The following is a 27,674-nucleotide window of genomic DNA, read 5'->3' as shown; positions in this document are numbered from 1 at the left end:
TTTCCTACATCTGTCTTTCACATTTGCCTGGAAGCTACATGAGGGTTGAAATCATCTGTTTTATTTATTGTTGTGTCTCCAAGATGGAGTACAGTCACTGGCACAAGGGCGGTACTCGGGAAATTTTTTTAGTAGATGGATGAACATATATAAATGACTTCATGACAGGTTTTTAACCCACAGATTAATTTTCCTTTTCTGGGCAGTATATAAAAAATAATAACTATTCCGCCAAATATCCTGGGTAGTTTGGGGGTTGTCTTGGCTTCTTCAGCTCTGTGCCAACTCCCTCATTCCAGAAATGCTTTGGTTAAGATAGTGTTCATTGACATTTTAAATATTTGGAAGTTTAAGACATCTACTGCTGTTATTAAGCTGAGACATCCAAGAACACCTTGAAAAGGTTTTAAATGTGGTTAAGATCAAATTTCCAAGAACTCATACATACAGTTGTTCTAGTCTATGGCCATACTACCCTGAACGAGCGCCTGATCTCGTCTGATCTCGGAAGCTAAGCAGGGTCGGGCCTGGTTAGTACTTGGATGGGAGACATACAGTTGTTGTAAAGACATGATATCTTACTCCAGACACATATTGATGAAACTTTACCAATACTACAAATCTAAGGTGTTAAGAAGCACAAATAAATGGCCTCAATATGCAATAATTTAACCTGCTTTTTCTGCTTACCCTGTCAGTGCTTTGAAGATGGGGGAGCTGGTTTAATCAGAACTTCATCATCTGCAAACAGTCTCGAACTTGAATGTGGGAAGAGAGGGACAGCAGGCTAATTGGAATAAGCATGTTGTACTGCACTGGAATGTATTCTCATTGATAATCATATTTAACCTTTCAGTTTTTTCATCTGTAAAAAGAAAAGTAGTTAAAAGTGGTGATCTTTGAGGCTTTGTGTGTCTTTATTGAAACCAATTTTTTAAAAGATTTTATTTATTTATTTGACAGACAGAGATCAGAAGTAGGCAGAAAAGCAGGCAGAGAGAGAGGAGGAAGCAGGCTCCCCATCGAGCAGAGAGCCCGATGTGGGACTCAATCCCAGGACCCTGGGATCATGACCTGAGCTGAAGGCAGAGGCTTTAACCCACTGAGCCACCCAGGCGCCCCTGAGACAAATTTTTTTTTCCCAATTTTTTCCCCAAATGAAAGCTTACATGAGTGTAAATGTAAACAGATAAAAGTTAAGTAGCTCATTGAGAGCATGTATGTGTGATAATTTCACCTCCACCAGTCTCAGAAACTTCTGGAACAACATTTTAGAAAACTGAGAAATAACTCCTTGAAATAATACAGCTTGAAAAATGGCTCCATCTCTAATTTCCAAATCAGTTAATTTCTATTGTATGGGTATTCATTTAGGTCCACAATCCTTTCATAATAATTTAAAAAAATATTTTTATTTAAAATATTTTAATTACAGCATAGTTAACATACGGTGTTATATTAGTTTCAAGTATACAATACAGTGATTCAGCAAATCCATATATGACTCGGTTCTGTTCAAGATAAGTGTACTCTTGGGTCACCAGGATGGCTCAGTCCATTAAGCGTCTGACTCCTGATCTCAGTTCAGGTCATGATGTCAGGGTTGTGAGATTCAGCCCCATGTTGGGCTCTGCTCTTGGTGAAGAGGCTGCTTCACATTCTCTCTCTCCCTCTGCCCCTCCCCCAGCTCCTGCACACTCTCGCTCTCTCTCGAATAAGTAAGTAAATCTTTAAAACAACATTAAGTGTACTCTTAATCTTCACGTTACCCTATTTCACCCATCCTGCCGCCCACCTCCCCTCTGGTAACCATCTTTTTATTCCCCATAGCAAAGAAACAGTTTCTTTGCGTTGTCTCTTTCTCCCTTCTTTATTAATTTATTTCTTAAATTCCACATATGAGTGAAATCATATGGTATTTTTCTTTCTCTGACTGGCTTATTTCACTTAGCCTAATGCTCTGGAGCTCCATTCATGTTGCTGTGAATGACAAGATTTCCTTCTTTTTTTATGGCTGAGTAATATCTTATTGTGTATATGTGTGTGTATACACCACATCTTTCTCCATGCATCTATTAGCAGACATCTGTGCTGCTTCCATAATTGGGCTATTGTAAATAATGCGGCTGTACACATGGGGTGCATATATCCCCTTGATTCAGTGCTTTTGTATTCTTAGCGTAAATACCCAGTAGTGCAATTACTGAATCATACTCTTCTTTAAATTTTTTGAGGAGACTCCATACTGTTTTCCACAGTGGCTACACCAGTTTGCATTCCCACCAACAGTGTTCAAGTGTTCTTTTTTTCCAAATCCTTACCAAAACTTGTTAAAAAACAAGTTTTTGATTCTAGCCATTCTGACAAGTGTGAGGTAGTATCTCATTGTGGTTTTGATTTGCATTTCCCTGATGCCGAGTGATGTTGAACATCTTTTCATGTATCTGTTGGCCATCTGGATGTCGTCTTAGGAGAAATGCCTGTGCATGTCTTCTGCCCATTTTTAAATTGGATTATGATTATTATTATTGGTATTGAGTTGTATAGATTCCTTATATATATTTGATACTAATCCTTTATTGGGTACGTCATTTGCAAATATCGTTTCCCATTCAGTAGGTTGTCTTTTAGTTTGTTGGTTATGTCCTTTGTTGTACAGAACTTTTTATTTTAGTATAGTCCCAATAGTTTATTTTTGCTCTGTTTCCCTTTCTTCAAGGGACATATCTAAAAAGATGCTATTATGACTGATATCAAAGAAATTACTGCTTATGCTCTCTTCTTGGATTTTTATGGTTTCAGGTTTTCCATTACGGTCCTTAATTCATTTTTAATTTCGTTCTGTGTACAGTGTAACAAACTGCTTCCGTTTTCATTCATGAATGTAGCTGTCCAGTTTTTCAACACCGTTTTGTCGAAGAGACTGTTGTTTTCCCTTTGCATATTCTTACTTCTTCTGTTGAAGATTAATTGACCATGTAATTGTGGGTTTATTTCTGGCCTTTCTATTCTGTCTCACTGATCTATGTCTATTTTTCTATGACTATTTTTGTTTGTTTCAAATTTTTATTTAAATTCTAGTTAGGGGTGCCTGGCTCAGATGGTTAAGTGGCTACCTTCGCTCAGGTCATGATCCCGGGGTCCTGGAATCGAGTCCCATGTCGGGCTCCCTGCTCAGTGGGGAGCTGGCTTCTCCCTCTGCTTCTCTTTCTCTCTCTATGTCTCTCATGAATAAATAAATAAAATCTTTTAAAAAAGATTAATTCTATTTAGTTAACATATAAGGTAATATTGGCTTCAGGAGTAAAATTTAGTGGTTCATCACATATAACACTCAGTGTTTATCACTAGTGCCCTCCTTAATCCCCATCACCCATTTAGCCCATCCCCCGCCCACTTCCCTCCATCAACCCTCAGTCTGTTCTCTATAGTTAAGAGTCTCTTATGGTTTGCTTCCCTCTTTTTTTTTTCCCCCTTTACCATATGTTTACCTGTTTTATTTCTTAAATTCCACATATGAGTCATATGAGTGAGATCATATGGTATTTGTCTTTGTCTGATTTATTTCACCTAACATAATACACTCCAACTCCATCCACATCAATGACTATTTTTAAAGAAAAAATTTCTTTGTCTTAGTTAATGAGTCATTATTCAAAGCAATATTAAACATAAGAAAATCTAAGGGCAAAAACAATTTATAAACATTTCGAGGGTACCACAATGCAGTTTAATAAGCAAATGTTACTGTGAATGATTAGATAATGTGTCCTATAGCAGACAAATGACAGAGTGAGAGAAGTAACATTTTAGGATATTGGGCTTCAACTGTGATGGACAATCATTTGTTAACTTGGCAGATGCCATGTCATGATGGAAAGCACTTCTTTATAAATAAGACACATTTTAGGCAAATATTAAAAAGTGTTTGCAAGGTCTTTGCTAAGGAAAAATCATATCAACTCCCAAAGCATGGAAGATGCCTGAAATTCAACATGCGTCTTACTTACTCATATAGCAAACTTAGCCTTTTCCTTGATGCTAGGTGTGTCAAGAACTAAGCACTGGATTGGACTAGAGCCCTTCAGACCGTGCCTGAGGTGAAAGAACTCCATGCCCGTCCCCAGTGGGACTTGGGGAAGACAGAGTTATAATGTAGGAAAAGGCGTTAGGCACAGGAAATGATACTGGTGTGAGCCTTGTCTGTCTTCTGGCAATTTTTCTGAGGCCCGTGTCCCCAGTAGCAGATTTCTCTGTGGCACCAGCTGTGTACCTACAGTCACACCTTTCACAGTGTCAGTGGCTGAACTCTTTCAAGAAGCCACAGACCACAGCTGTACCCATGGCGTTAGGGCCCCGGCTCCTTTATTCTCTTTGAGAGGTCAAGTATGGTTACTCTTCTTCTCCCTATTCTCAAGGGCTTTCTCTCTCTTTTTTTTTTAAACCCATGTTTTTCCCCCCGGCATTGTGGAATGGTATCACATTTCCCACTAAAGAAGAGACAAAGAGAAAAATGCATTACTTGGATGCAATCCAAAGAGATTGGGATATAGGGACAAATGATGAGAGACACATAGATCCCTCTGGCTCTTGATTCCTTTCCAAATACAACTTTTTAAGGGATGAGCAATAGCATTTACTTTTTACATTTGATTTTTATGTGTAGGTATTATTCAAATGGTTCTAAAAGCCAGCGTACATATGTATATGGTGACAAACCTTCCTCTTATCACGTCCCCCAGGTACCCCACTCTCCCCTAATGGGTCACTCTTGTTCTCAGTTTCTCGTCTCACCTTCCAGAATTGCTTTAGGCATATGCAGACAAGTTACAAATGCATACTGTTGTTTCAGGAAAATTAAGTAGATGATTTTTAAGATCCACCCCAGGAATCTGGTAGGGATTTCTTCTCATCTCCATAGCTCACATACAAAATCCTTCTGACACCTCACCGTAAATGGCATGACCAAGGACCGACAACTCACCAGTGGGAGAGGGCTTCCTGTAAGTGGCATACTGAGTAAGGGGAGGGAAGCCTAGTCCAGTCTGGACCCGCAGAAGTTACATGATTTCCCTTTCTGTCACTGAAAGTAAAGGGAGAGAACTGGGAGCAAAAAAGGGAAAAAGAAACCAGATCCATACCCAGAAACCGTATAGAGATGAAGTGTGGCTGTCTTTTCAAATCAGCTGCGTTTTCTATTATTTCCTAACATCCTTCAAAAACCAGAGCCAGCGCAAGTTCAGTGAGTTCAGAGTCGGTCCCTCAGTTTTGGCAAGTCACTCACCTCGTCCTAGAAATGAGCCTCGATTGAACCGGAGCTGAAAGAATGACGGTGTTTCCTTCCTCTGATGACTCTCTCTGGGAACATGCCTGGAATGAGTGAGTGTGGGAGACGAGGTGGTATCCACTCCAAGGCACAGCTGGACCTACGTGTGGAGGGGAGCTGGGCTCCAGTGTTATTTTTGGAAGCCCTAATTCCACTGCTAGTTTTCCTCACTCATCCTCTCTTACAGCACTTTTATTATTATTATTATTATTATTATTATTATTTTAAATCACAATCCCTGTCTCTTCTCTAGAGATCGTGAAGTTACCATTGAGGCTTGGAGCAAGATACATGCTTCTTTCGGGTCAGGTTGGGAAACCCATTCACGGCAAATTTTGTCCCTCAGTCCCAAATATTGAGTTAACATTACAAGAAAAAAATATATATATAGCTCTCATTCCCACTTACATTAAGATCTGACTTGGACATTCTTCTTAATTAATCAGACAAAAAGGTAACTCCTAATAGTGTCCTTCTCAAAATATCATGGCGTCCATCCAACACTGGCAATTGCCATTAAAATTCTAAGAGGACTTCATGGCAGGCATAATGTCTGATATAAGCAGAGGCTCAGAAAAGATCTGGTAGATGAATACCAGTCAGCCCTGTATACTCAGCAATTGATCACCTTCCTGTGGCATTTTATAAAAATTAAAACACTTGCTTTTTCTTTCTTTAAACTTAGTACTTCTCAAAACAGCCGTTTAAATTTGGGCAAGGATGTCAATTTAGACTCAGAGGAACACTTCCACGTTTAACTCATTATTCTAGAAGTCGGAGTTGTAAACTTGAACCAGGCAGATCTGGAATAAAATTGGTCCACCCATCCATCCACCCAACCACCCACTCATTCAACAAATATTTTGTTAAGTCCTACATGCAGGGACTAGGCAGGGTACTCCTATATACGTCAGTGTGAACAAAACAGCTTCTCTCCTTCACGGAAGAGAACTTGTCATCCATCGTGCTTGACCTCGGTAGCCCCCAGGTCACTGCATGTAGACTTGGGGATCAGCCATCACCTGAGCCAGTGAATACCCTTCATCCCTGGTTTTCCACACTTGAGAGGAGCAGAGATTTCATTAGTTCATCTTAGAAACTTTGGAAATCAGAGGAGAAGAGAGAGGAGGGAGGGAACCTGAAAAGAAGGCATTTTCTTTTCTAAAATGTGCTTCATCATTTATGGAAAACCTTTTAAAGGCCAGATAGGATTTCATTTTCACATGTGGGGATGGTTGAGGTGTGGGCCTAGGTGTTCAGGAAACAGAATTAAGAGAACTGAAATAACTGTCATTGTAAACCCCATAAGATACAGTGCTTAGTAAGTCTGGTACCTTATCTCATTTAATCTTTACAGGAATCCTGCAAAATAGGTCTTGTTAGCCTCGTTTTTTAAAATAACTTTATATATTTTTTAAGATTTTATTAATTTATTTGAAAGAGAGCAGGAACGAGAGAAAGCAGGAGCAGGGGGAGGGAGAGGGAGAAGCCGACTCTGCTGCTGAGCAGGGACCCAGACACGGGGCTCCATCCCAGGACGCTGAGATCCTGACCTGAGGCAAAGGCAGATGCTTCACCCACTGAGCCACCCGGCACCCTTGTTAGCCTCTTTTTAGAGATGAGGCAAAAGAGGCTCGGAAGGAAACGTGGCCCTCACTCAGTCCTTCTCTATGGAATTCTTTGATAACGATGAGAGTACCACATTCTCATTAATTTTTAATAATTATAATTACTTTCATTAATAATTAGTGGCAATAATGCTATTGTTGTCAATTTAAAAAACAAGCATTTGCTGAACACCTAACTAATGTCACAGACACTGGAGTGGGTAGAGCTATAACGCACAGCTCTGTTGGGGGGGATGGAGAAGAACTGAGAGTCCATGGCAGCCACGGTGTGCAGTGGGGCAGGAGGGGCTCGTAGTGTCTAGGTGATGCCATGGTAAAGAGTTTCAGTTCTTGTCCTATGGAACAGTAGCATTTTAGAAAGATGGCTCACCAGCTATTTTCAGCCAGGACTCTGTAAGCCCCCATTTATCCCATGGAGCCACATTAATAACCTTCCTCGTGGATGACGCACCTTCTTTCTTTTTCAGGAACAGTGGACAGTGCCATGGACCTGATCCTGATCAATTCCCTACCTCTGGTGTCTGATGCGGAAACGTCGCTCACCTGCATCGCCTCTGGCTGGCGCCCCCATGAGCCCATCACTATAGGAAGGGACTTTGAAGCCTTAATGAACCAGCACCAGGATCCACTGGAAGTTACTCAAGATGTGACCAGAGAATGGGCTAAAAAAGTCGTTTGGAAGAGAGAAAAGGCTAGTAAAATCAATGGCGCCTACTTCTGCGAAGGGCGCGTTCGAGGAGAAGCAATAAGGATCCGGACCATGAAGATGCGGCAGCAAGGTAACATGCCCATTCGTCGGGGGCCATGGCATCCGCTGAGGCTCACACAGAGCTTGTCTGCGGCTTGTCTCTAGTACGCACATAGCATTCGGGAGCAAAGACACCGGCCAGTCCGCCTCACCCACGTTCGACCCCTTCGCCGGACGTTGTGCCTGGTTCCTGAGATGAAATGAACTGTAAATACATATTGTGCTAAGGTTTCCGTGGCCCTTATGGAGATAGGAACATGTTACATGTATGGAGTAGGGAAATCACAGAGACGAAGACAACTGTCCATGCCAAGATAGGAGCTGTTTTGAGCTTTCTAATTGAGTTTTCATTTGTTTCTTTGTTTTGCTTGCCCCTGAGTGTTCTTAACAGAAGTCACTGTTTTCAGGGGACAATGTGGTAGAAATAAGAAACTTAAAAGGGGAGCATCTATCATTAACTTAACTGGTTCCTTAGTCTGTCGGTTATCTGTGGCCGAGGTCATGCTGTGTCCCACACAACCACAGACCCCAGTGGCACGGCACAAGTAAGCGTTCACAGCCTGTGAGTATAAGTCAGCTGGGCGGATTGGGTGGCTCTGCCATTCCTGACCCGGCTTTCTCACACGTGGATGTTGGCCGACAGTAGGCGTATTATGCCGGCCTTGGCTGCACCAGCCTGGGTCTGTTCCATGCGTCTATTTTCCTCTCGCAGGTTTAGCTAGGTGCACTCTCACAGAGATGGCAGAAGTGCAAGAGAACAAGAGGAAACGCACAACGCTTCTTGAAACCTAGTCTCAGTGTTGTGCGTTCTCACTCCTATCCCATTTCTTTGCCCAAGAAAGTCAGATAGCTGAGCCTAAGCTCACAATGGCTAGGCCTCCCACAATTAAATGGCAAAGATGACAGAGACAGGGAAGGTTGAAGCACTGGGGCCCTTCCAGCCCGCTGCCATTCTTGGAAAGAGAATGTGGTTTCGTTTTGGCACTTGAGTGGCCACACTTAGCTCACAGAACCCTGGAATTTTGAAGGCAGATGTTGAGGGCTTTCTGCAAAGGGGCACATTATTCTTAGCTACTGCCTCACAAGGCAGTGATGGGATGGAACCTTTGTCCCAAAATACAAGTGGCTCTAACCTAAGTCTTTAGGCCCGTCCACCAAACTGATGACCACTGGAGAAGGCAGCTGTGCGTATTCTTTAATGGTTCTGTTTTGCCCTAAGACTCCCAGGCCTGGACAGGTGGGTAGACTCCTGGTATCTTGATGCTGCTTGCTGGGAGGAAGGCACAGAATTCCAGCAGAGATGACTTCTCCTTGTTCTGACTGGAATGATCTGGCCACTCATGTGTCAACCCTTTTTTCTGAGCTGGTCATACCTCTAGAGGAATCCTTTCCAGATTGATGTCATCGTATCCACAGGGACCGTGGCCTGAGAAAGTGTCATTTTAGGAGATAATGACATTGTGAACTCTTCAGGGTTTGATTTTTCATTGTTAGACTGATCCACATAAATAACACAGCTCTACATGTGTCTCTGATGGTCTGTTTTTTAGCTAGGAGTCTGCTTTTTTTTTTTCTTAGCCCAGTGTCTCTCTAAGTTGAATGAGCTTCTAGACCAACCATGGGTCTTGGTAAAATGCAGACTCTGATCCGTAGGTCCTTGAGGAGAGTCCCGAGATGGTGCATTTCCCACAAGGTCCCAGGTGGTAAGATTCCTCTGGCGTGTGATAATGAAAAGATTTGAAGGCAGCAAGCTCATTTTAAAGTCAAAAGTGATAAAATCACCATTCATTACAAATAAAGGAAAAGGTTTTCTTAGCAAAACTGCACCGGTCACCTTTAAATGACACTAGGGTGAGTGGGAAAGTGCACAACAGACGTTCCCAGGAATGCAGCTCTCCGGTGAGGGAAGAGAGTTTGAACAAAGGGATGTGAGGTGTGCCAAAGCTATCAGAGCTGAAGAGTCAGCCCTGTTATGTTCCACACGTGTCATTCGGGATTTGACTTGTGTCAAGAGTTAGTCCTTTCTGCTGACGCTTCCACATTCAGAATGAAGATAATCCGAGACGTGGGCCCCAGTGCCTTCGTAGGAATGAAATGTGGGATGCCACTGTGCCCTTTTCAGGCTGGTATGGGTCTGTCCTTGATGGTATAGAAGTAAGAACCTGCAGAGTATATTAAACCAGAATTTTGGGAGTCAAAGACCAACCATAACAACTGCTCCAAACCGAAGGTCTAGGCCAGCGCAGGGAAAAGAGAGATTAAATTCAGCTAAATGAAGTGAAGGCTGGCTTTCTAGCGAGAAAGCACGGGGAGGAGATGGTTTTTAGATGCCTTTTCTCATGAGTTTTAATTCTTTCCTCAACACTCACCAGCTCTGGGGCCCTGGACAATTCCTTTAACATCCACTGGTCTCATTTTTCATCATCTGTGAAATGAGTATAATGATACCTTCAAAATACCATGAGTGCCTTTCCATGAAGAGTGGATGGGTACGGTCGACATGTTGCTAAAAGCTGGGGTGAAATGAGACTTTGCAGAGTGAGTTACAGAATAGCAACAGTGGTTTATAAATGGTGGGAATGGGATTTTTAAAAAAGATTTTATTGATTTATTTGAGAGAGAGAGAGAGAGGAGAGAGAGAAAGCATGAGAGGGGAGAAGCTCAGAGAGTGAAGCAGACTCCCTGCAGAGCTGGGAGCCCGATGCAGGACTCGATCCCAGGACTCCAGGATCATGACCTGAGCCAAAGGCAGTCACTTAACCAACTGAGCCACCCAGGCACCTGGGACTGGGATTAAATGACCTGTGACCTGACTGCTGAGCCTATGTGGGTGACCGTTACCATACGCTTGGCACATCCCTCCCACTTGCTGTTAACCCCCCTCCTCCATTCTGAGCACATGTTTTATAAGGTAGAGCCAGTCCATCGGAAAGCCTGCAGGGCACTCCAGGGCACAGTGTAGAGACATGGGCTTAAGCCTCTGCAACTGAATCATAGGATGCAGGGAAAACTCCTTCACTGAAATCATTTTTCTCACTTGAAAAAATTGATGGAGGTAGAGATTTTACCCCAGACATCTGAGAATCAAAGGAGATGGCCAATCTATCTGGCTCCTAGTAAGTCTTCAATAATCATCACAGTGCCATGGAAATAAGCAATACTTTAATAAGACTATTTTTCTACTCAGTTGTGGAAAAATGTAATACCATCCATTAACGTAATTGTGCAAATGTATACAAAAGAGAAAAAGAGGTAGCGCTTTCTCTCTTGCATTTTAATAACAACATCACCGGCTGTTGAACTGATTCTGTTTCTTTTGCTGACCATCCAGTAGCTGAAATGTGGTGGGAGGAAAGTGTTATCCTTTACGGTCAATCAGGAAAACCTGCACAGCTCGGTCTTTGTGACACTATTAATTCCCTAGCAAAACACCAGGGGATCTCAGAGGTGCCTGCGCAGGGACATAGCAGGATAGGATAAACAGCAACGTAGTCCAGCTTGCTGCTGACTCGTGCATCTGGGGAGGAAGTGGAAAATCCATTTGAGATGGGCCAAAATACGCTTATGTTGGCTCTCACACGCCAAACAGTCAAACCATTTTTATCAATGGCATCAGGCAAAAAAATCAAAAGCAGTTTGTTCAAACCTCGGTGATGATTTCATTTGGGGGTAGGGAGGTATAAGTGAAGTTTGAGACCTTTTTACATCCAAATGCTGTCTCGGTGTTCCATCAGAAGGAAGCATAGGGGGCGCCTGGGTGGCTCAGTGGGTTGAGCCGCTACCTTCAGCTCAAGTCATGATCAGGGTCCTGGGATCGAGTCCCGCATCGGGCTCTCTGCTCAGCAGGGAGCCTGCTTCCCTCTCTCTCTCTGCCTGCCTCTATGTCTATTTGTGATCTCTCTCTGTTAAATAAATTAATAAAATCTTTAAAAAAAAGAAGGAAGCATAGGTATTTCCTTCCTATTTTCATCTGAGAAATCGCTTTACTTTAAGAACATCAAACTTTGCAGGGGCACCTGGGTGGCTCAGTGGGTTAAAGCCTCTGCCTTCATGATCTCAGGGTCCTGGGATCGAGCCCCTAGTGGAGTCGGGCTCTCTGCTCAGCGGGGAGCCTGCTTCCCCTTCTCTCTCTGCCTGCCTCTCTGCCTATTTGTGACCTCTGTCTATCAAATAAATAAATCTTAAAAAAAAAAAAAGAACATCAAACCTTGTAAATATGTTTTGTGATGTTGATAAAGAGGAGCTATTTCTATCTAAACCAACACAAATGAATGTGTTAAAAGCAGAAAAAAAATAGGAAAACTTGAGATCTGATTCATTCATATATTCTTTCATTTCCCAAGTACTCTTAGGCCTCTTTTTGTGTCACACATGGGAACTAAAGTGACAGTAACATTTCCTGAATACTTCTGTGCCTGACATCCCCTAGCAATCTTATAGACATTACTGCATAGTTTAGTCTTTACCAAATGTATCTCTGACGAGGACTGTTAGGACCTGTATTAATAGATGAGGCTTAGATCAGTTGCAACTTAGATGCACTCACACACCTGGTTTTCATTGTCGGATCTGGAAAGGTTCACTCGGGCTGATCCCAGAAGCCAGGCCCCGACCAATACCCCATGCTGCCTTTCAAAACAGATGTGAACTTGTGTCTTGGAGCGTTCGGGCTAGCAGGGGTGCTGCGCTCTGCGGGGGCTGGCATGGGGATGTGCGGGGCCTTCGGAGAGCAGCCTTGAGGCACTCACCCTGGATCCCAGGGGAGGGGTAAAGTTTCTGGAGAAAGGGACATCTACGTAGGGGCCGAGGATGAGTGGAACTTGGTGAGACATAGGGGGAAGGAAGGAGCCAAGGAGAGAGAGAAAGTTCATGACTTGCGTATGAGTGATCCGTGGTCTTTGTAGAGCTGAGTACAGTTCAGAATGGCTGCCGTTGAGAGCTGAGGACGAGGACTTGGAGTGAGATGGGTCTGGAGAGCTAGCGTTGTTGAGCAAGTGGGGGCATCTTGAGTTCCTGTCTCAGCTTTCACACGGATTCACTGTGATTCACACTACCGAGGAAGCCTCGGGTAAGGGACTAAGTCACCTTAACTCCGTCTCCCACATGGGTCGACAAATGGATACACCATCTTTCTAGCACACTTGTGAGACTGCACAAAAAAGTAATGGGCATAAAACTATGTTATTACCCTTAGTCTCTATCATTAAAGGAGATACCCAAAATTGAACTCAATTATTTTACATCAGTGAGAAATATCTTTGTTTATAAGTGTTACTATGACCTCTTCTCTTCATCAGCCCTTAAGGAATAGGGAATCATGTTCTTAGTTAAGCTCTGTCCATTAAATAGCCCATTCAAATGACCTTGAGCAGTCATCTTCACATTCAGTCCCTAGCAATCTCATTGATAAACGAGGTACTAGGACTTTAAAGCCTTGTGAGTAGTAACATTATATAGCCTCTGAAAAGCTTCCAGACCCAAGGAATCTAGTTTAAATCCTGACTCTCCCATGAATTTGCTGCATGAATTTGAACAAGTTACTTTACCTCTCTGCATCTTAATTTCCTCATTTGTAAAATTAGGATAATTAATTGTAGTACCTATCTGATAGAGATATTGTGAAAATTATATCTGAATAAAGTGCTAAGAAAAAGTCGTGCCTGATCGTAGGCACTACTGAAAGGTGCTTATTATTTTCATGATCCTGTAAAGTCACATGAAATTAATCTGTGCATGCTGTAGACCAGCGGGGCTCCAGCAAAGGTCAGTGTGAAGGTTGTAGATCCCTATATTAGTACTCAGCAGAGAACAGTCAATTTAGAGCCATTAATGCAGGCGTGGGCAGGATGGGTGGCGTGGACTCTGCTGTTACTGTGTTTCTACCTAAGGAGACAAGGAGCTTATGGGACACCTGGATGGCTCAGTGGTTAAGCATCTGCCTTTGGCTCAGGTCACGATCCCAGAGTCCTGGGATCAAACTCCACATTGGGCTCTCTACTCTGCGGGGAGCCCGCTTCTCCTTCCTGTCTCTTGCTCCCCCTGTTTGTGCTTTATCTCTCTCTCTGATAAATAAATAAATAAAATCTTAAGAAAAAAATGAAAGAGAACAGGGAGCTTAAAAGGCACAAAGTCTAAAATAAGAAAGAACCACAGAGTGGAGGGGGGGAAGCCCCTTTGGAGCTGAGCCTCGTGGGGAATAGCAGTTCCTTTTCAGGATATGATGTTGAGTGAGAAGTTCCATGGTCAGCTCCACGGTCAGACCGCCACACAGAGGGGCAGAAAATCAAAACAAACCACAGAGAAAGGAACAACAGTAAAAAATGGTCACAAAAGGTTCTCTCTGGTTCTCCTGCTACAGAAAGCGGGAGCCGCATGTGTCACGACTGCTTGAGGAAGCCCCTTGTCACTGCGAGCAGGAGCCCCAAGTCCCCCTGCCAGTCATGCATGCCTTCCCTGCATGCTTGATCCGTCTCAGTCCCCGTGAGAAAGCTGCCCCTGTTGTCCGTATTGCACATGTCCGTGTAGCTGTGCTGTCGTTTGTTTATATTTGGGAAGGATGCTGATTGCTTCTAAGTCCCCCTGTGCTTGGAATCCATCATTTCATATTCCCCAACAACCTTTTAAAGTGAATACTTTTACTTCTAAATTAGAGACGAGGAAGCTGAGATGTTCAGAAGTTAAGTAACTCCTTCAAGGTCCAGTAAGTGGTGGAGCCACTTTGACAGCCCAGGACTGTCTTCTTCCAGTGCTCCCACTGCCCTTGGGTCTGTCCCATCCCCCCTCTAGGTGCTCCCCATGTCACCAAAGGCATTGATGGGTGTGTCCTGGGAGGGCGCTATGCCTGGGTGTGCAAAAAGACAAGAATAGACAGATGAACCTAAGGCTGAGTCCTGCTGAGTGCAGTTCAAGGCATCGTCTGCACCCAGAGTAGCCCTCTAAGCCCATGGTGTGCACATACCTAATCAGCCTCTCTCAAGGCACCAGTCTGAGAGCCACAGAGGAGCCAGGAAGGAAGGCTGATTCACCCTGCTGTCTGCAGAAGGCTTGCTCCTGGGCTGAAATGCCTTAGGCATCCAAACGTCAGGGCATAGGGTGCTTTGCTACTGATGACTAATTTAGGTGCATCTGGTCAGATAATTTGTTCCACGGGATATTGGTTCTATGTTATTTATGGAGATGTGCTTTGTGGCTTAATAAGGGAGGCAATGATCTTAGAACTGGGTACAGGGATCTGTGAACAGCCAACAGATCTTTAATTGTGTTACTCAGTAATTTTTGGTCTGTTTGATGGATCAGTTTTGGGAAGCTTCCACAATGTTTGTGGGTTTGTCAGTTTCTTCCTTTAATTCTGTCAGTTTCTGTTTCGTGGGTTTTGAACCTGTTGTTAGATGCATATATAGGTTTATGATTACTAGATCTTCCATTTTTTATATCATCATGTAAAGACCATCTTTATCCTTGAAATTTTGTTTTGGCTTTAGAGTAAATTATTTTTTTCTGACATAATTATTGCAGTACCAGCTTCTTTGAATTATTGAGTCTGGCATACATTTTTCTCTCCCTCAGTCTTATGTTTTACTATGTTTAATGTGTAGGTCATGAAAAAGAGCATGTGTGTGTGTGTGTGTGTCTGTGTAATATATTTTTAAAAAATTCATTCTAGGATTCTCTGGCTTTGGACATACATTTGGCAGAATCTATCTTTTCTGTATGTTGTGATTTTTACTTGGGCTTTTTTCTCCTTTTTTATGTCCCTCCTGGCCTCCATGTTTAGGAAATTTACATGTTCTGATTCTCTTTTTTAAGTAGTGATGCTTAAATTTTAAAAGTTGGCTTAACATGTATGTCAATTATACCTCAGTAAGGCTGAAATTTTAAAAAATTGACTTACCTCAGTAAAGCCTAAAATTAATCCCCCCTTATTCTTATAATTGTGGCTCTCTATAGATTATGGCATAAATTAAGGGAATTCAAATACTGTTGTGGCTGGAAGAATGCTAGAAGATTTTATCCACATATCTTGTCCAACAAACCAAAGGACTCAGACATATACATACATACATACATACATACATGTATACATACACACACACAAAATTAAGAGGAAGAAAGGAAGATACTGGATCTCATCTTTGCCTTACTGTCCAATATTCCAATATTTACATCATTAGTAATAAGTCCAGTATTGTGCTGATTCCATTTGAGAAATACTTGCTGCATTCCAAAGCAATTAGAATTAGTTGGATCGACACAACCCAGAAGGACCTTGACCCAAAAGGGAAGAGCCATTTGGCAAATCTCTAACCACTTCTATTCTTTTCTACTTTGAGAAAACTTGGTAGGAACTGGAGAAGGTTGTTTGATCCATTGTTACTATAGTTTATAGCTAATGTCAGGTCTTAGTTTGATATCGGATACTAATCAACATAAAGTCCTTATCTCCCCAACTAGTTGTATGAAAACAATGTGTTTATGTATAGTGTGTGTATATATGTATTTATATTTTTATGGAGAGAATGAGTATTTCTTTCATCACATTTTTCAAAACCTTAATGAAGTTTATAATCTGTTAGGGGCCATCGATTTTGCTGTCCTACAAATCAGCTGACTTCTGGCAAGTGCCATTCCCCATCTGTTGAAGTTCCAAGTTCACTTGCTCCTGAAGAAAATGTGTGACCTCATTTTCTTATTTGTTTTCCTTCTTTCTTTCAAAAGCTTCCTTCCTACCAGCTACTTTAACCATGACTGTGGACAGGGGAGATAATGTGAACATATCTTTCAAAAAGGTGTTGATTAAAGAAGAAGACGCAGTGATTTATAAAAATGGTGAGTATGTGTTTCATTTCCTGCCAGCACAATGGTGTGAGACATTAGATAGCATGAAATGTATCGGGTCATTATCTTGGTGCAGTCTTGGGGGCAGATGTTGCAAGCAAAGCTCTTATGATGCAAGACAGTTGAATCTTATTAAAGAAGCTCTATGAGTCACTGTGGTTGATTGCTTAATTAAGTAGAGATTCATATACATAAATGAATGTACATTCTAAATTTATGAGTGTATAATGTGAAACTGAATGTACAATAGACACCCCCTTATGATGTGATAAGAGAGGGCCCAAATTCAGCCATGTAAACTGAGGGTTGCTTGATTGCAAGGTTAAAGAAATTAGCAGATTGAGCCTGGGAAGCCAACTGGAAGTAGGTCTGGGAGTCCAACTGTGTCTTACAAATCTGTCCAGTTCCAGCCGTGATTTGGCACCTTGTGGTGGCAGTTGCCTGATCCAGCTGGAATATTGATGGGGACTATGCTGAGTTTTGTGGGTGGAGAGGACTTCCAGATTGCAGCAGGGATTCTAGGTTATCTCCTGGTTAGCTGATTAGTCGGCTGGGTGTCTTTGCCTGTTTATCTCGTCCTGCAGAAGATAAGCACTTTAGCCTTACCTCTATCTTCATAACTTTGGTGGTAGATCACGTAGACTAACCTATCTGCTCTATCACCATAACTTTCTCAGTTTGGGGGAGAGCACTGCATGGCTCAGCCTTTTCATTCTTCTACACCCAATATGCTAGAGCACGTTTTCTGTATCCAGTCAGAGCTGATGAAGTGGAGGGGCCAGAGGTTTCCAGGGGAAACAGAGTGTCTGCGTATGACTCACTGTTCTCTACTCTTCGCCCTCACCAGGTTCCTTCATCCACTCAGTGCCCCGGCATGAAGTACCTGATATTTTAGAAGTGCATCTGCCTCATGCTCAGCCCCAGGACGCTGGAGTGTACTCAGCCAGGTACATAGGAGGAAACCTCTTCACCTCAGCCTTCACCAGGCTGATAGTCCGGAGTAAGTGACTGAGAGGCCACAATCTGATGATTGGGTCATTAGGATTTTTAGTGGCAAATAACAGAAACTGACTCTGACTACCTGAGCAAAAACCAGGGGATTGGTTGGAAGTTTACTAAGGACTCTAGAAAATTGGTAGAATGGCTGACAAAGAAGTTTCCAGAAAAGATAGGCCCCAGGGAAGATCTGGGGCTCAGCGTGGGTGGGGGCAGATGGACTTTCTCTCAAGGAGGCTGAGCTTACTCTAACTGTGCTTCAGCAATGGTTTTCTATTTACTAAATTTGAATTCCCAAGATAGAGAATCGGATAGGCCTAATATATGTCAAATGTCTACTGGCTTACACCAATGAGCTATAGTTGAGTGTGGGGGCAACATACCAAAGCGCAGACTCCAGGACCTTACACTTGAATAGCAGCTTCATTCCCCTAAGAAGGGGGCATCGCAGTGAGCTGGGCAGTCTCCCTGAAATGCATCTGATACACGGGGATGAGTTGGGCCTTCTGGATTGGTCTAATAGCTAGTTAAACATTCAGTCTCCTGTGAGGCTCTTGGGTAGCTCAGTCAGTTAAGCATCTGACTCTTGATTTCAGCTCAGGTCACGATCTCAGGGTCATCAGATCAGATCAGATCAAGCCCCTCATCGGGCTTTGTGCTCAGCACAGAGTCCGCTTAAGGTTCTTGCCCCTTCCTCTCTCTCTGCTCCTCCCCCGTGTCCTCATGCTCTTTCTCAAATAAATAAATAAATAAATAAAATCTTTTTAAAAAAGCCACATTAAGTCTCTTATAAATCCTATACTGTCCAGACTATTTAATTCTCAAATGGGATTTCTATTCTCATGTTTGAAAATGTGCATGAGTTAGAGAACTAGTAAACACCCTGATCCCTTTTTACAACTATCAAAGTAGAGAGGAACTGTCAACCAGTAGTTTTTTGTTTTTTCTTTTAAGATTGTATTTATTTATTTGACCGAGAGGGATCACAAGTAGGCAGAGAGGCAGGCAGAGAGAGAGGAAGGGAAGCAGGCTCCCTGCTGCACAGAGAGCCCGAAGCGGGGCTCAGTCCCAGGACCCTGAGACCATGACCTGAGCCAAAGGCAGAGACTTAACCCACTGAACCACCCAGGGGCCCCTCAACCAGTAGTTTTTATAAGAAGTTGATTTATAGAAAGAAAAACTTGCCTTGAACTTCCTGGCTATTCCACGTATTCGCAGGTATTTGGGCTGCTCCTTCATTCTAATGATTGGAATCTTACAGTTTTTCTTTTTCTTTGCCTTATATTTATTCATTTGTTCATTCAACAAAAATCTATTAATCATAACTCTGTGCCTAGTATTGTGTTAGTATGAAAATACAAGGATGAGAAGATGAATCACTGTCCCTTGGGTAATTCTCAGAGCAGTTATATCGGCAAATGGATAAATCGTTTTGGATTATGACAGTGGAAGTGTGAAAAGTGTGGTTCATCTGGTTTAGTTCCCTTTTATTCCACTGCTCTCAGGAAGAGTCCAAATGGCAAGAGCACGGTTAGACTTCATTTCATTTAGGTGTTTCTCTCCAGCCTATATAGCACTGCGTACCAGGTATACTCAGAGTCCAGGGAAAAGGGCACATTTTCTAGTCATATCAGAAACACCAGATGTTGACATATGGTAAAAGATTTAACTTTTTTTTTAATGTCAAAACAATCATGATATAATATAGACTAGAATTTGAAACTCACCTGAAGTTTTAAGATAAAGTGAAAGATTTCAAACACATTTTGATCTCTAGCTATCTCTTGAGACTGCTAGGAGCACTCCTTTGCTTCAGAGTATTTTGGTGAAACTGAGAAGCATTGCTAATATCTAAAATAATTCTAAGAAAGTTTGAGTTCTACAATCATCCAGTTTAAGAGTATTTTTCGCCAGTATGATTTACTTGATGTTTTAAGCAATGAGGTACAGCTAACGGTATTTGTCCATTTCTCATAACTCTAGGGTATCTGTCCTGGACAAATTGAAACCTAGGAGTAAATCACAAGTTCCTTAGACTTTGTGCCAAGAATCACACTGGTTATATTTATAGCATTTCTTTTCAAAATAAATTCTCTCTCTGACAAAAGATTTCTTAGAACCAATGAATTTATAGGATTTCTCTCTATATGCATGAATATTTGGTTTCCTAAAAATATAAAACCTCAGGGTTTTTGATGAAAATCGCAGAAGCCTGATTGCATCTTGTTGCTTATCAAAAACCACTTTTCCTAGCTTCTCCATCTCTAGGAGATCACCTCAGTTTTCCCTTCAAGCTTTATTCTTTTGTCTTTCTCAGGATGAGGGGAAAAGCTGGGAAAGGTCTATAGATAAGTAGAGAGCTAGAGACATAATTCAGCGTAATAGGAAGCTCATCTTCTTCTCCATGGGCTGCCATCATTAGTATTCAACACGTGCAAATAAATGTGATGTGGCTTTCAAGAAATCACTAATTGTGCAGAAGTATTTTCCCCTTTATATAGTAAGGCATGTAAATATTAACTTTTTGACATTTTGTAGCTTTATCTTTTAAATGGAAGTCTGTAAGAAAGGGTCTGTGTAGACAGTCTTCCTGATTGTTTTAGAGAAAATACTGATAACCAGGAATTCTCGCCAAAGAAATTATTACATCAGCCGTAGGCACAGGTCCAACCTTACCACCGTGAGACTAAGATTCAGGGACAAAGACACTCGTTCCTATCAGATGAGAAATTAAATCGCTGACCACAGAGGGTCATCCCAACCCCCCTGCATTTTTTCCTTATATCAGAAGGTGTCTTTGGACCTAAAAAAAATCATCTAAAATCACTAAATGTTAGAAAGAAGTAACCAGTAAATAAGAATCTAGGAACATTTAACCATTCTTGTACTTTGGGTGGATGCTAGCAGCTCCTGCTCGCTCCTTCAGCCACATCTTGTCTCTACAAACTGTGGACCAGAGGTTCTCACACTCTGGCATGCATTAGAATTATCCGGAGGACTTGGTAAGAATAGATCGCTAGGCCACCTCCAATTCAGTAGGTCACGGATGGGGGCTACATTTGAGATTTGCATCTCTAGCAGATTCCCAGGTAATGGAGAAGCTAGTGCTCAGGGATCACACTTGGAAAACAATTGCTCTAGCTCTGATCGTACCTGCAGCTCTGGAAAATGCCAGGCCTTCCTCCCCTGCCCTACCTTTGCTTGGAACACACTTTGCAGCCTATCTTCTTTGCTAATTATGTGGTCATGCAGGTTCTGCTCGCATACCACCTCCTCCAGGAAGCTTTCCTTTCATCCCCAAGACAGGATTAGGTACTCCTTGTCTCTCTCTCTCTCTCTTTTTAAAGATTTTATTTATATATTTGATAGGGAGACACAGATAGCGATAGAGAGCACAAGCAGGGTGGAGAGGGAGAAGCAGAGAGCTTGACTGTGGGGCTTGATCCCAGGACCCTGGGAACATGACCCAAGTGGAAGGCAGATGCTCAATTGACTGAGCCACTCAGGCACCCCTCCTTGTCTTTGTTGCTATCCTTATTTCCTGTTTCCCACAGAGGACTATTAGCTTTTAAAGAACTGAGATTGTTTAAAAAAAAAAAAAAAGAACTGAGATTGTATTTTGTTTCTCTTCATTTACTCGTGTCTATTGAAATGACTGCCATGTTGTAGGTGTTCGGTAAAGGTTTATGGAATGAGTGTGCTCTACTCAGCAGAGCCTTGTTTTTCTTAAAAGGATGTGAAGCTCAGAAGTGGGGACCTGAATGCAACCGTGTCTGCACCGAGTGCAAGAACAACGGTGTCTGCCATGAAGACACGGGAGAATGCATTTGCCCCCCTGGGTTTATGGGGAAGACCTGTGAGAAGGGTAAGTCAGGAGTGCTTGATGAGCAAGTTCCACATTTAAAAAGCCATCATTGCTGGATGTAGAATTTTAACTCTGGACACTGTTGGGAACAGAAACTAAGTGGCTCATGTTAGGCCATGTAGGAACTCGGTGGGAACTGGAAAAAGGCACCCTTTCCTAAAGGTTCTTTATTGCCAATCAAAGTTGTCCCTGCCGCAGCTGAGATTGGATTGTTTTCTGTTTTCACTAGTCTAGGGGAGACCCGTAAAAGAAGACCCATACATTTCAAGGGGTTGAATATTTGACTCTGACTCATCTTTTTCTCCCACCAAAGCTTGCGAGCTGCACACATTTGGCAGAACGTGTAAAGAAAGGTGTAGTGGACCAGAGGGCTGCAAGTCCTATGTGTTCTGTCTCCCAGACCCCTACGGGTGCTCCTGTGCCACAGGCTGGCAGGGTCTGCAGTGCAACGAAGGTACGTGCCAGTCACACCCCTGAACATAAATGTTCCAGCACGTACACCCGGGAGACCCAGCTTGCAGGAGATCAGAGCGAGGGATGAACCTGGACTGTTCACTCTGCAATCCAGTGCTGAGCTATGGGTTGGTTTGTTTTTTTAAAAGATTTTATTTATTTATTTGACACAGAGAGAGCAAGAGAGACAGTGAGAGGGGGAACACAAGCAGGGAGAGTGGGAGAGGGAGAAGCGGGCTCTGATCCCAGGACCCTGGGATCATAACCCGAGCCAAAGGCAGATGCTTAACAACTGAGCCACCCAGGTGCCCCTGAGCTACAGGGTTTTGAATCACAGATGTTTTCATTGCAAGTTAATGATGCTTTCATAATTAAGCATAAGACTCTGGACGTTAGAGAAAGTGTTTTTCCTGCACATTATCTAGGGTTCTTATTAAAACACAGCCTCTTGTTCCATAGGTGTGGACTGGGTCCTGGGGTCTGAGTTTCCCAAAACTCCCAGATGGTGCTCCATGGTGCTGGTTTTCAGACCACATTTGAGTTGGAAAGGCCATAGAGATTTGTATTTTTTTAGTGGACTCTAGATATCAGAGCTCTTAGGTCCTATCCAGACAGGATTTGGGCTTTGAAAATAGAGGAAGAGCTTTCTTCTGTGGACCCAGTAACATCACCTCCTAGCCACCCACAGACTTCGTTTTCTCCCTTCGTCTCTGTTCACCATGGTTCTGGGGTCTTGGTTTACAGCATGCCAGCCGGGTTATTACGGGCCAGACTGCAGGCTTAGCTGCAGGTGCACCCACGGGGAGCTGTGCGATCGGTTCCAGGGATGTCTCTGCTCTCCAGAACGCCAAGGGCTGCAGTGTGAGAAAGAAGGTAAAGCAAGGTAACACTGTAATTAGGGCCGTGTTTAGCCTGTCTGCGCTGGGCTTTGCCGGTTTTAATTCTTGCCCAAATCCTCAAGCCCAAATTCCTCAAGCCACTTCTGTTTCCATCCAGAAGTTGGGAAGAATATACCCCAAGTTCTAAAGGACAACATTCTTGTTCTTTCCTACGGGCCCTCCTCCCGGCCTTCATTCCTCCTTCTGCGAGAGGAAACCACGTTCCCTTTGTGGAGCAGGGAGTGATGACTGGCGGGCGGAGGGCTCTGCCTACCCCGGCTGCTCCCTTCCAGGGCACCCATCTTTTCCCAGGGTATGCACAACAGGAGAGAATTCCTTTGGAGGGATTTGGACAAAGGCTATTTTTGAAAAGAAAGATAGAAAAAGGAAGCAAAAAGAGAAAAGATGAAGCCTCAAAGCGCAATTTTAAGTAATTCTACTTCAAAAATTACTGTAGAGCAAGGGGTCCACAAACCCTGACCCACAGGCCATTCAGTCCGCCATTTTTTTTAACAACTTTATTGAGATATCGTTTCTATACCATGAAGTTCATTCCTTGTAAGTGTGCAATTGAGTGATGTTTACAGAGTCGTGCAGCCATGACTGCAATCTAATTTTAGGATGTTTCTGCTCCTTCAGAGGAGACCTTGTACCTATTGTCTATAGATCCCATTCTCCCCCCCCACCCCGCCCCCTGGCAACCCTGAATTTACTTTTTGTCTCTATAGAATGACTTATTCTTGACACTGCATAAACTGTAGATGGGATCACCCATTACGTGGTCTTTCGTGACTGGCTTCTTTCACGGACCATACTGATTTTGAGGTTTAACTGTACTATAGTACTTATCCTTTTTATTTCCCCACCGTCTGTTGTTGTACAGAAAATTTGATTGGCAGGAGCCATACTAATTCGTTCAGAACATGTACTCGCTAGCTGCTTACACTCTACATCAGGGTTAAGGAGTTCGTTATTAGAGAACTTCCAGTCCGCAGAGCTGAAAGTATTTACTGTCTAGACAGAAAAAGCTTCATACTTCCTCTAGAATATACTTTATAAAATGAAAAGAAACATATTTTTATATATTTTCCCAAAATTTAAAAATAATGAACCTATATAACTTTTCCAACCCTACAAATCTAAATGTTCCAGAAGGAAATCTACACTCAGAGCAGCAAGACCAAGACCCTTACAGCTTTTTGTCTGTTCGTTTTTAAATTCAGAACAAATATGGGAGGAAAATACCAACAATTGTTTTCTCAAAGGCTTTGGCTTCGTTTTACTGTGTTCAGCCGAGCCCCCCCCCCCCCCCCCCCCCCCCCCCCCCCGCGCACTGTTCGGACTTCTGGCCACAGGGCAGGAACCTGGGAGGGTCTAGAAAGGCCTTGGGGCTGCCGGCGGCCAACACGCCCAGGGATTTGACTTTTCAATTTCATGCCCGCTTACCTTTGCTGAGCCTGAAGTTGCGAAAAGTGGGAAACCCTCAGACCGAGATGCAGCCCCCGGCTTTCAGATAGCAGCCCCGCACCCCGCTTCCTGGCTTCTCCTCCATCTCCACCTGCAAACGCGCCTTCCAGCCGACTGCAGGAAGTGCAAGGCGACAGAGCAGGAAAGACTTAACTGCCTTCAAAGTGTCAAAGCGCTTTTTAAAGTTCCTATGTGAATCACTTCTTAAGCCGAAAAATCTGGTAGATTCTAATCACAATCCCTTCAAGTCTACAGATAGATCAAGGAATTACCCTTGTAATTCTTAGACCTCTTTCCTCCCTGCTCCGTGCCTTTTACTCATCGCGTTCTAGGCCCGGGAATCAGGACAACAATATAAAATATGAATGTTGTGTTCAACACGGCCCCATCGCCTTACCCCACCTCCACCAGTAACCAACAGCTCGTAAGTCCCTGCTGCTCTTGGGGGGCATTTCCATCACCCACAGTCTTCATGAAGTGCTGGACTGGTTTCTACTGCGTCTCACTTTGAGTTACAAAGGTCTGAGGTTCTCTAAGACCCTACAATTCAGAATAAAATCGTTGTATTTCAGGATTATTCATTCTCTACCATGTAGGTATTAGGCAAGGAGTTCTGATACCCTTGTAGATACCAGAGACAGTGTCTTTCAGTGTTGGTGGCAACACTAGTGACTGGGCTGTTGCCTAGAAACCAGTTTGAGGGACTAGTTCTGTTCCACTTCCCTTCTTGCGTGTGTCAATGTTCCTCATTGCTCACCACCTGCAGATTCAGGGAGCTCTGTCTTGTTGAGCACAAGGGAGGCTCACGTTGGTCAGCAACGTTGTGGGGTTGTTTGCAGAGTCAAAGAGGACCGAGTTTTTGTTTTTGTTTTTGCTTTTTTTTTTTTTTTTTTTTTTGGTCAGCATTCTCTTAAAAAATAAAGGGAGCTGAAACTTCAGATCAGGGATGATTTGGTCATGAGGATCATTTTAACATAGAGACTGTCCACCCCAGATCCACTGAGGGGAGCACAGCATTATGGCAGAGTGTAGACTCTGGATTCATACAGATCTGAGCTTGATTCTGGGCTATGAGCCTCAGTCTTCTCATCTGTAAGGTGGGACCACAATAGCATTTTCCCCCACAAATTTATTACACGATGATAAAACAATAGAATACTTGCAAAGTTCTTACCGGGGACGCGACTTGCCAAATGGTAGCTGCTTTTACTTCTGTTGCTGCTGTGTCAAAGACTAGATTTCACAGTGCTGTTTTCCTCGTGCAGGCACACCAAGGATGATCCCAAAGATAGAGGATTTGCCGGATCACATAGAAGTAAACAGCGGCAAATTCAACCCCATCTGCAAAGCATCTGGCTGGCCACTACCTGCCAATGAAGAAATGACGCTCGTGAAGCCGGATGGGACAGTGCTCCACGTAGGAGTTCTTCTTCTTCTGGCTCCTGACAGCACTAGATGCTTTCGGTGTAGCAATCCCGCGCTGCAGGCTGGGTTCCACCCTGGGCTTGCATCCTCCAAAGCCAGTGTGTTGTCACCTTGGCCAGAATGCTGTGTCCCTGGGGAGGTAGAGCAGAGTCACCGCAGCCTGGCCAGTGCCACGGGGCAAGGCTGGAAAGAGACCACCACAGTGGAATTGAGGAAGCTGAGTGCCAACCACCCCACTCTTCCCGCAGAGTTTTCCCACTGTGTGTGTTGAGAGGAACATGTGAGGCTATGCAGGCTCTACTCCTCACAGTACATCCCCTCGGTCTAGCATCTATCAGGAAGAATGAGGGGGACTTGTGGCCACCAAAGGGTGTGGCTAGGTGTGGCCACATGAATCAGCAGGAGATTTTTGTGTTACCTACCATGTGCTATCAGGAAATGGAAATTTGATGACTGATCTACTTCTATTGTGTTCTTTGGAGCAAAAATTAGCAGAGCACTAAAGAAGGCAGTTCAGTCTAATTTCGTTGATTCCAGATAGATCTGCTCTCACACCTCCCATTCAGAAACCATAAACCATGGAATCCCTTGGATCCGAATACTTTCCTTGGGCCTCCGACCTCTTCATTCTGCCCTTGTGGCAGGAGCTCAGCTCTGGTTAGAGGCGATCAGAGCACTTCTTCTTTGCTGGAAAGGACTAAGCAACTTTTCCAAGTGTTTCCCTTCTCTCTTCCAACAATCTCCAGTGTGGCCCAGAATGGAGTTGCCCAAATTTCTCTGGGTCACCAGAGATCCTCAGAAAGTTGATATATTTTCTTGTCTAAACATTTTGAAATGGTTATCTTTTTGTTTTGTTTTGTTTTCCTCTCAAAGATAGCTGAAAATCAACCTGGCAAGAGGGACAGGGAGGGCCAGTGTCCTCCCGGGTGCAGGATATGTGGAATGTGCCATTATTGGTTTCCACATGTCAGCTGTTCCTGACTCCCGTCAAACAATTCCTTAGGCAGTGAAGCCAGTTGACAGCTGCTTAAAATCTTGTTGGCCTTTTCCTGACTAATGGAAGTAAGAGCTACCCTCTAGGGAGAGTCAGCCGTACTGTATACGTGCTGCTTATTATTCCCTGTCCCCTCACTAGAGAAGTGGAAATGGGCTGGGTGACGTTGACTCAGGAATTGTCAAGAGTGGCAGAGTAGGGATGTGAGTTGATGTCCATGTGTCTTCAGGGCCCAGATTTTTCCCACAACACTGCACTCGATAGCTCCTCAGTTATTTTGGGGAGCCATTTTGTCCTCTCACCCAGCCATCTCTGTATTAAACTGGGAAGGAACAAATATTGCCAGAGCAGTTTAAAGGAATTGGGTTCTTAGTCTGTAAGTATTTACCCCACACTCCCAAACACACAAACACAACAGCAGGATCTGAGAGGGCGTCAATCCAATATAAACTTTCAGGGTTACTACAATAGCTTTGGAAATAAGCCAATGATTACACTAGCATTGCATTTGGCTTCTTAATCTCTCCTAGAAAACTTCTTATCAAACAATGAGATGGGATCAGTGTTATGGACCTTTCGTGTGTTTATGCCTCCCTAGAAGCTTTTATTTGTGTTTGACCCTTCCAGCCCAAAGACTTCAACCTTACGAGTCATCTGTCAGTGGCCACATTCACCATCCACCGGATCCTCCCCCCGGACTCAGGAGTCTGGGTCTGCAGTGTGAACACCGTGGCTGGGATGGTGGAAAAGCCTTTCAACATTTCTGTTAAAGGTAAGCTCCATTTTCCAGAGAAGAGCTGGCCTCCTCGGTGCAGTGTTTATGTATGTTTGGGTGCGGCTCCCAGACAGAAATGTTATCTGAACACGAAAATGCCTTTTTGGGTATTTTCTAGGTTTTAAAATTTTTTTCATAGGCAAGAAAATGGAAAGGAGGGATTAAGCAGATAACCTTTAGAGTCACACAGCCCTGGCTTTGATTTTTGTCCCTAAGAGCAAGACAGCTTTTGTATAGCCCTGAGCAGATGAGTTTAACTTCTCTGAGCCTTTCTTCATTTGAAA

At 43.3% G+C, this 27,674-nt stretch overlaps 1 protein-coding gene across 2 annotated transcripts in view; it reads left to right on the top strand.

Annotated features, from left to right (window-relative positions):
- Positions 1-27,674, top strand: part of TEK (TEK receptor tyrosine kinase) — a 96,073-nt gene that overhangs the window by 36,606 nt on the left and 31,793 nt on the right. For both annotated transcript variants that reach the window (XM_032306250.1, XM_032306251.1), the window contains exons 2-9: positions 7,422-7,733; positions 16,418-16,528; positions 17,385-17,537; positions 21,267-21,398; positions 21,712-21,852; positions 22,596-22,724; positions 25,462-25,613; positions 27,243-27,387. In XM_032306250.1, coding sequence (XP_032162141.1) covers positions 7,422-7,733; positions 16,418-16,528; positions 17,385-17,537; positions 21,267-21,398; positions 21,712-21,852; positions 22,596-22,724; positions 25,462-25,613; positions 27,243-27,387 — 1,275 coding nt within the window. The remainder of the gene's footprint in view (positions 1-7,421; positions 7,734-16,417; positions 16,529-17,384; positions 17,538-21,266; positions 21,399-21,711; positions 21,853-22,595; positions 22,725-25,461; positions 25,614-27,242; positions 27,388-27,674) is intronic.

Source organism: Mustela erminea, chromosome 12 (assembly GCF_009829155.1).
Source record: "Mustela erminea isolate mMusErm1 chromosome 12, mMusErm1.Pri, whole genome shotgun sequence".
Taxonomy (NCBI): Eukaryota; Metazoa; Chordata; class Mammalia; order Carnivora; family Mustelidae; genus Mustela; species Mustela erminea.
Note: the sequence above shows the minus strand (reverse complement) of the source record. Positions and strands in the feature narration are given on the sequence as shown.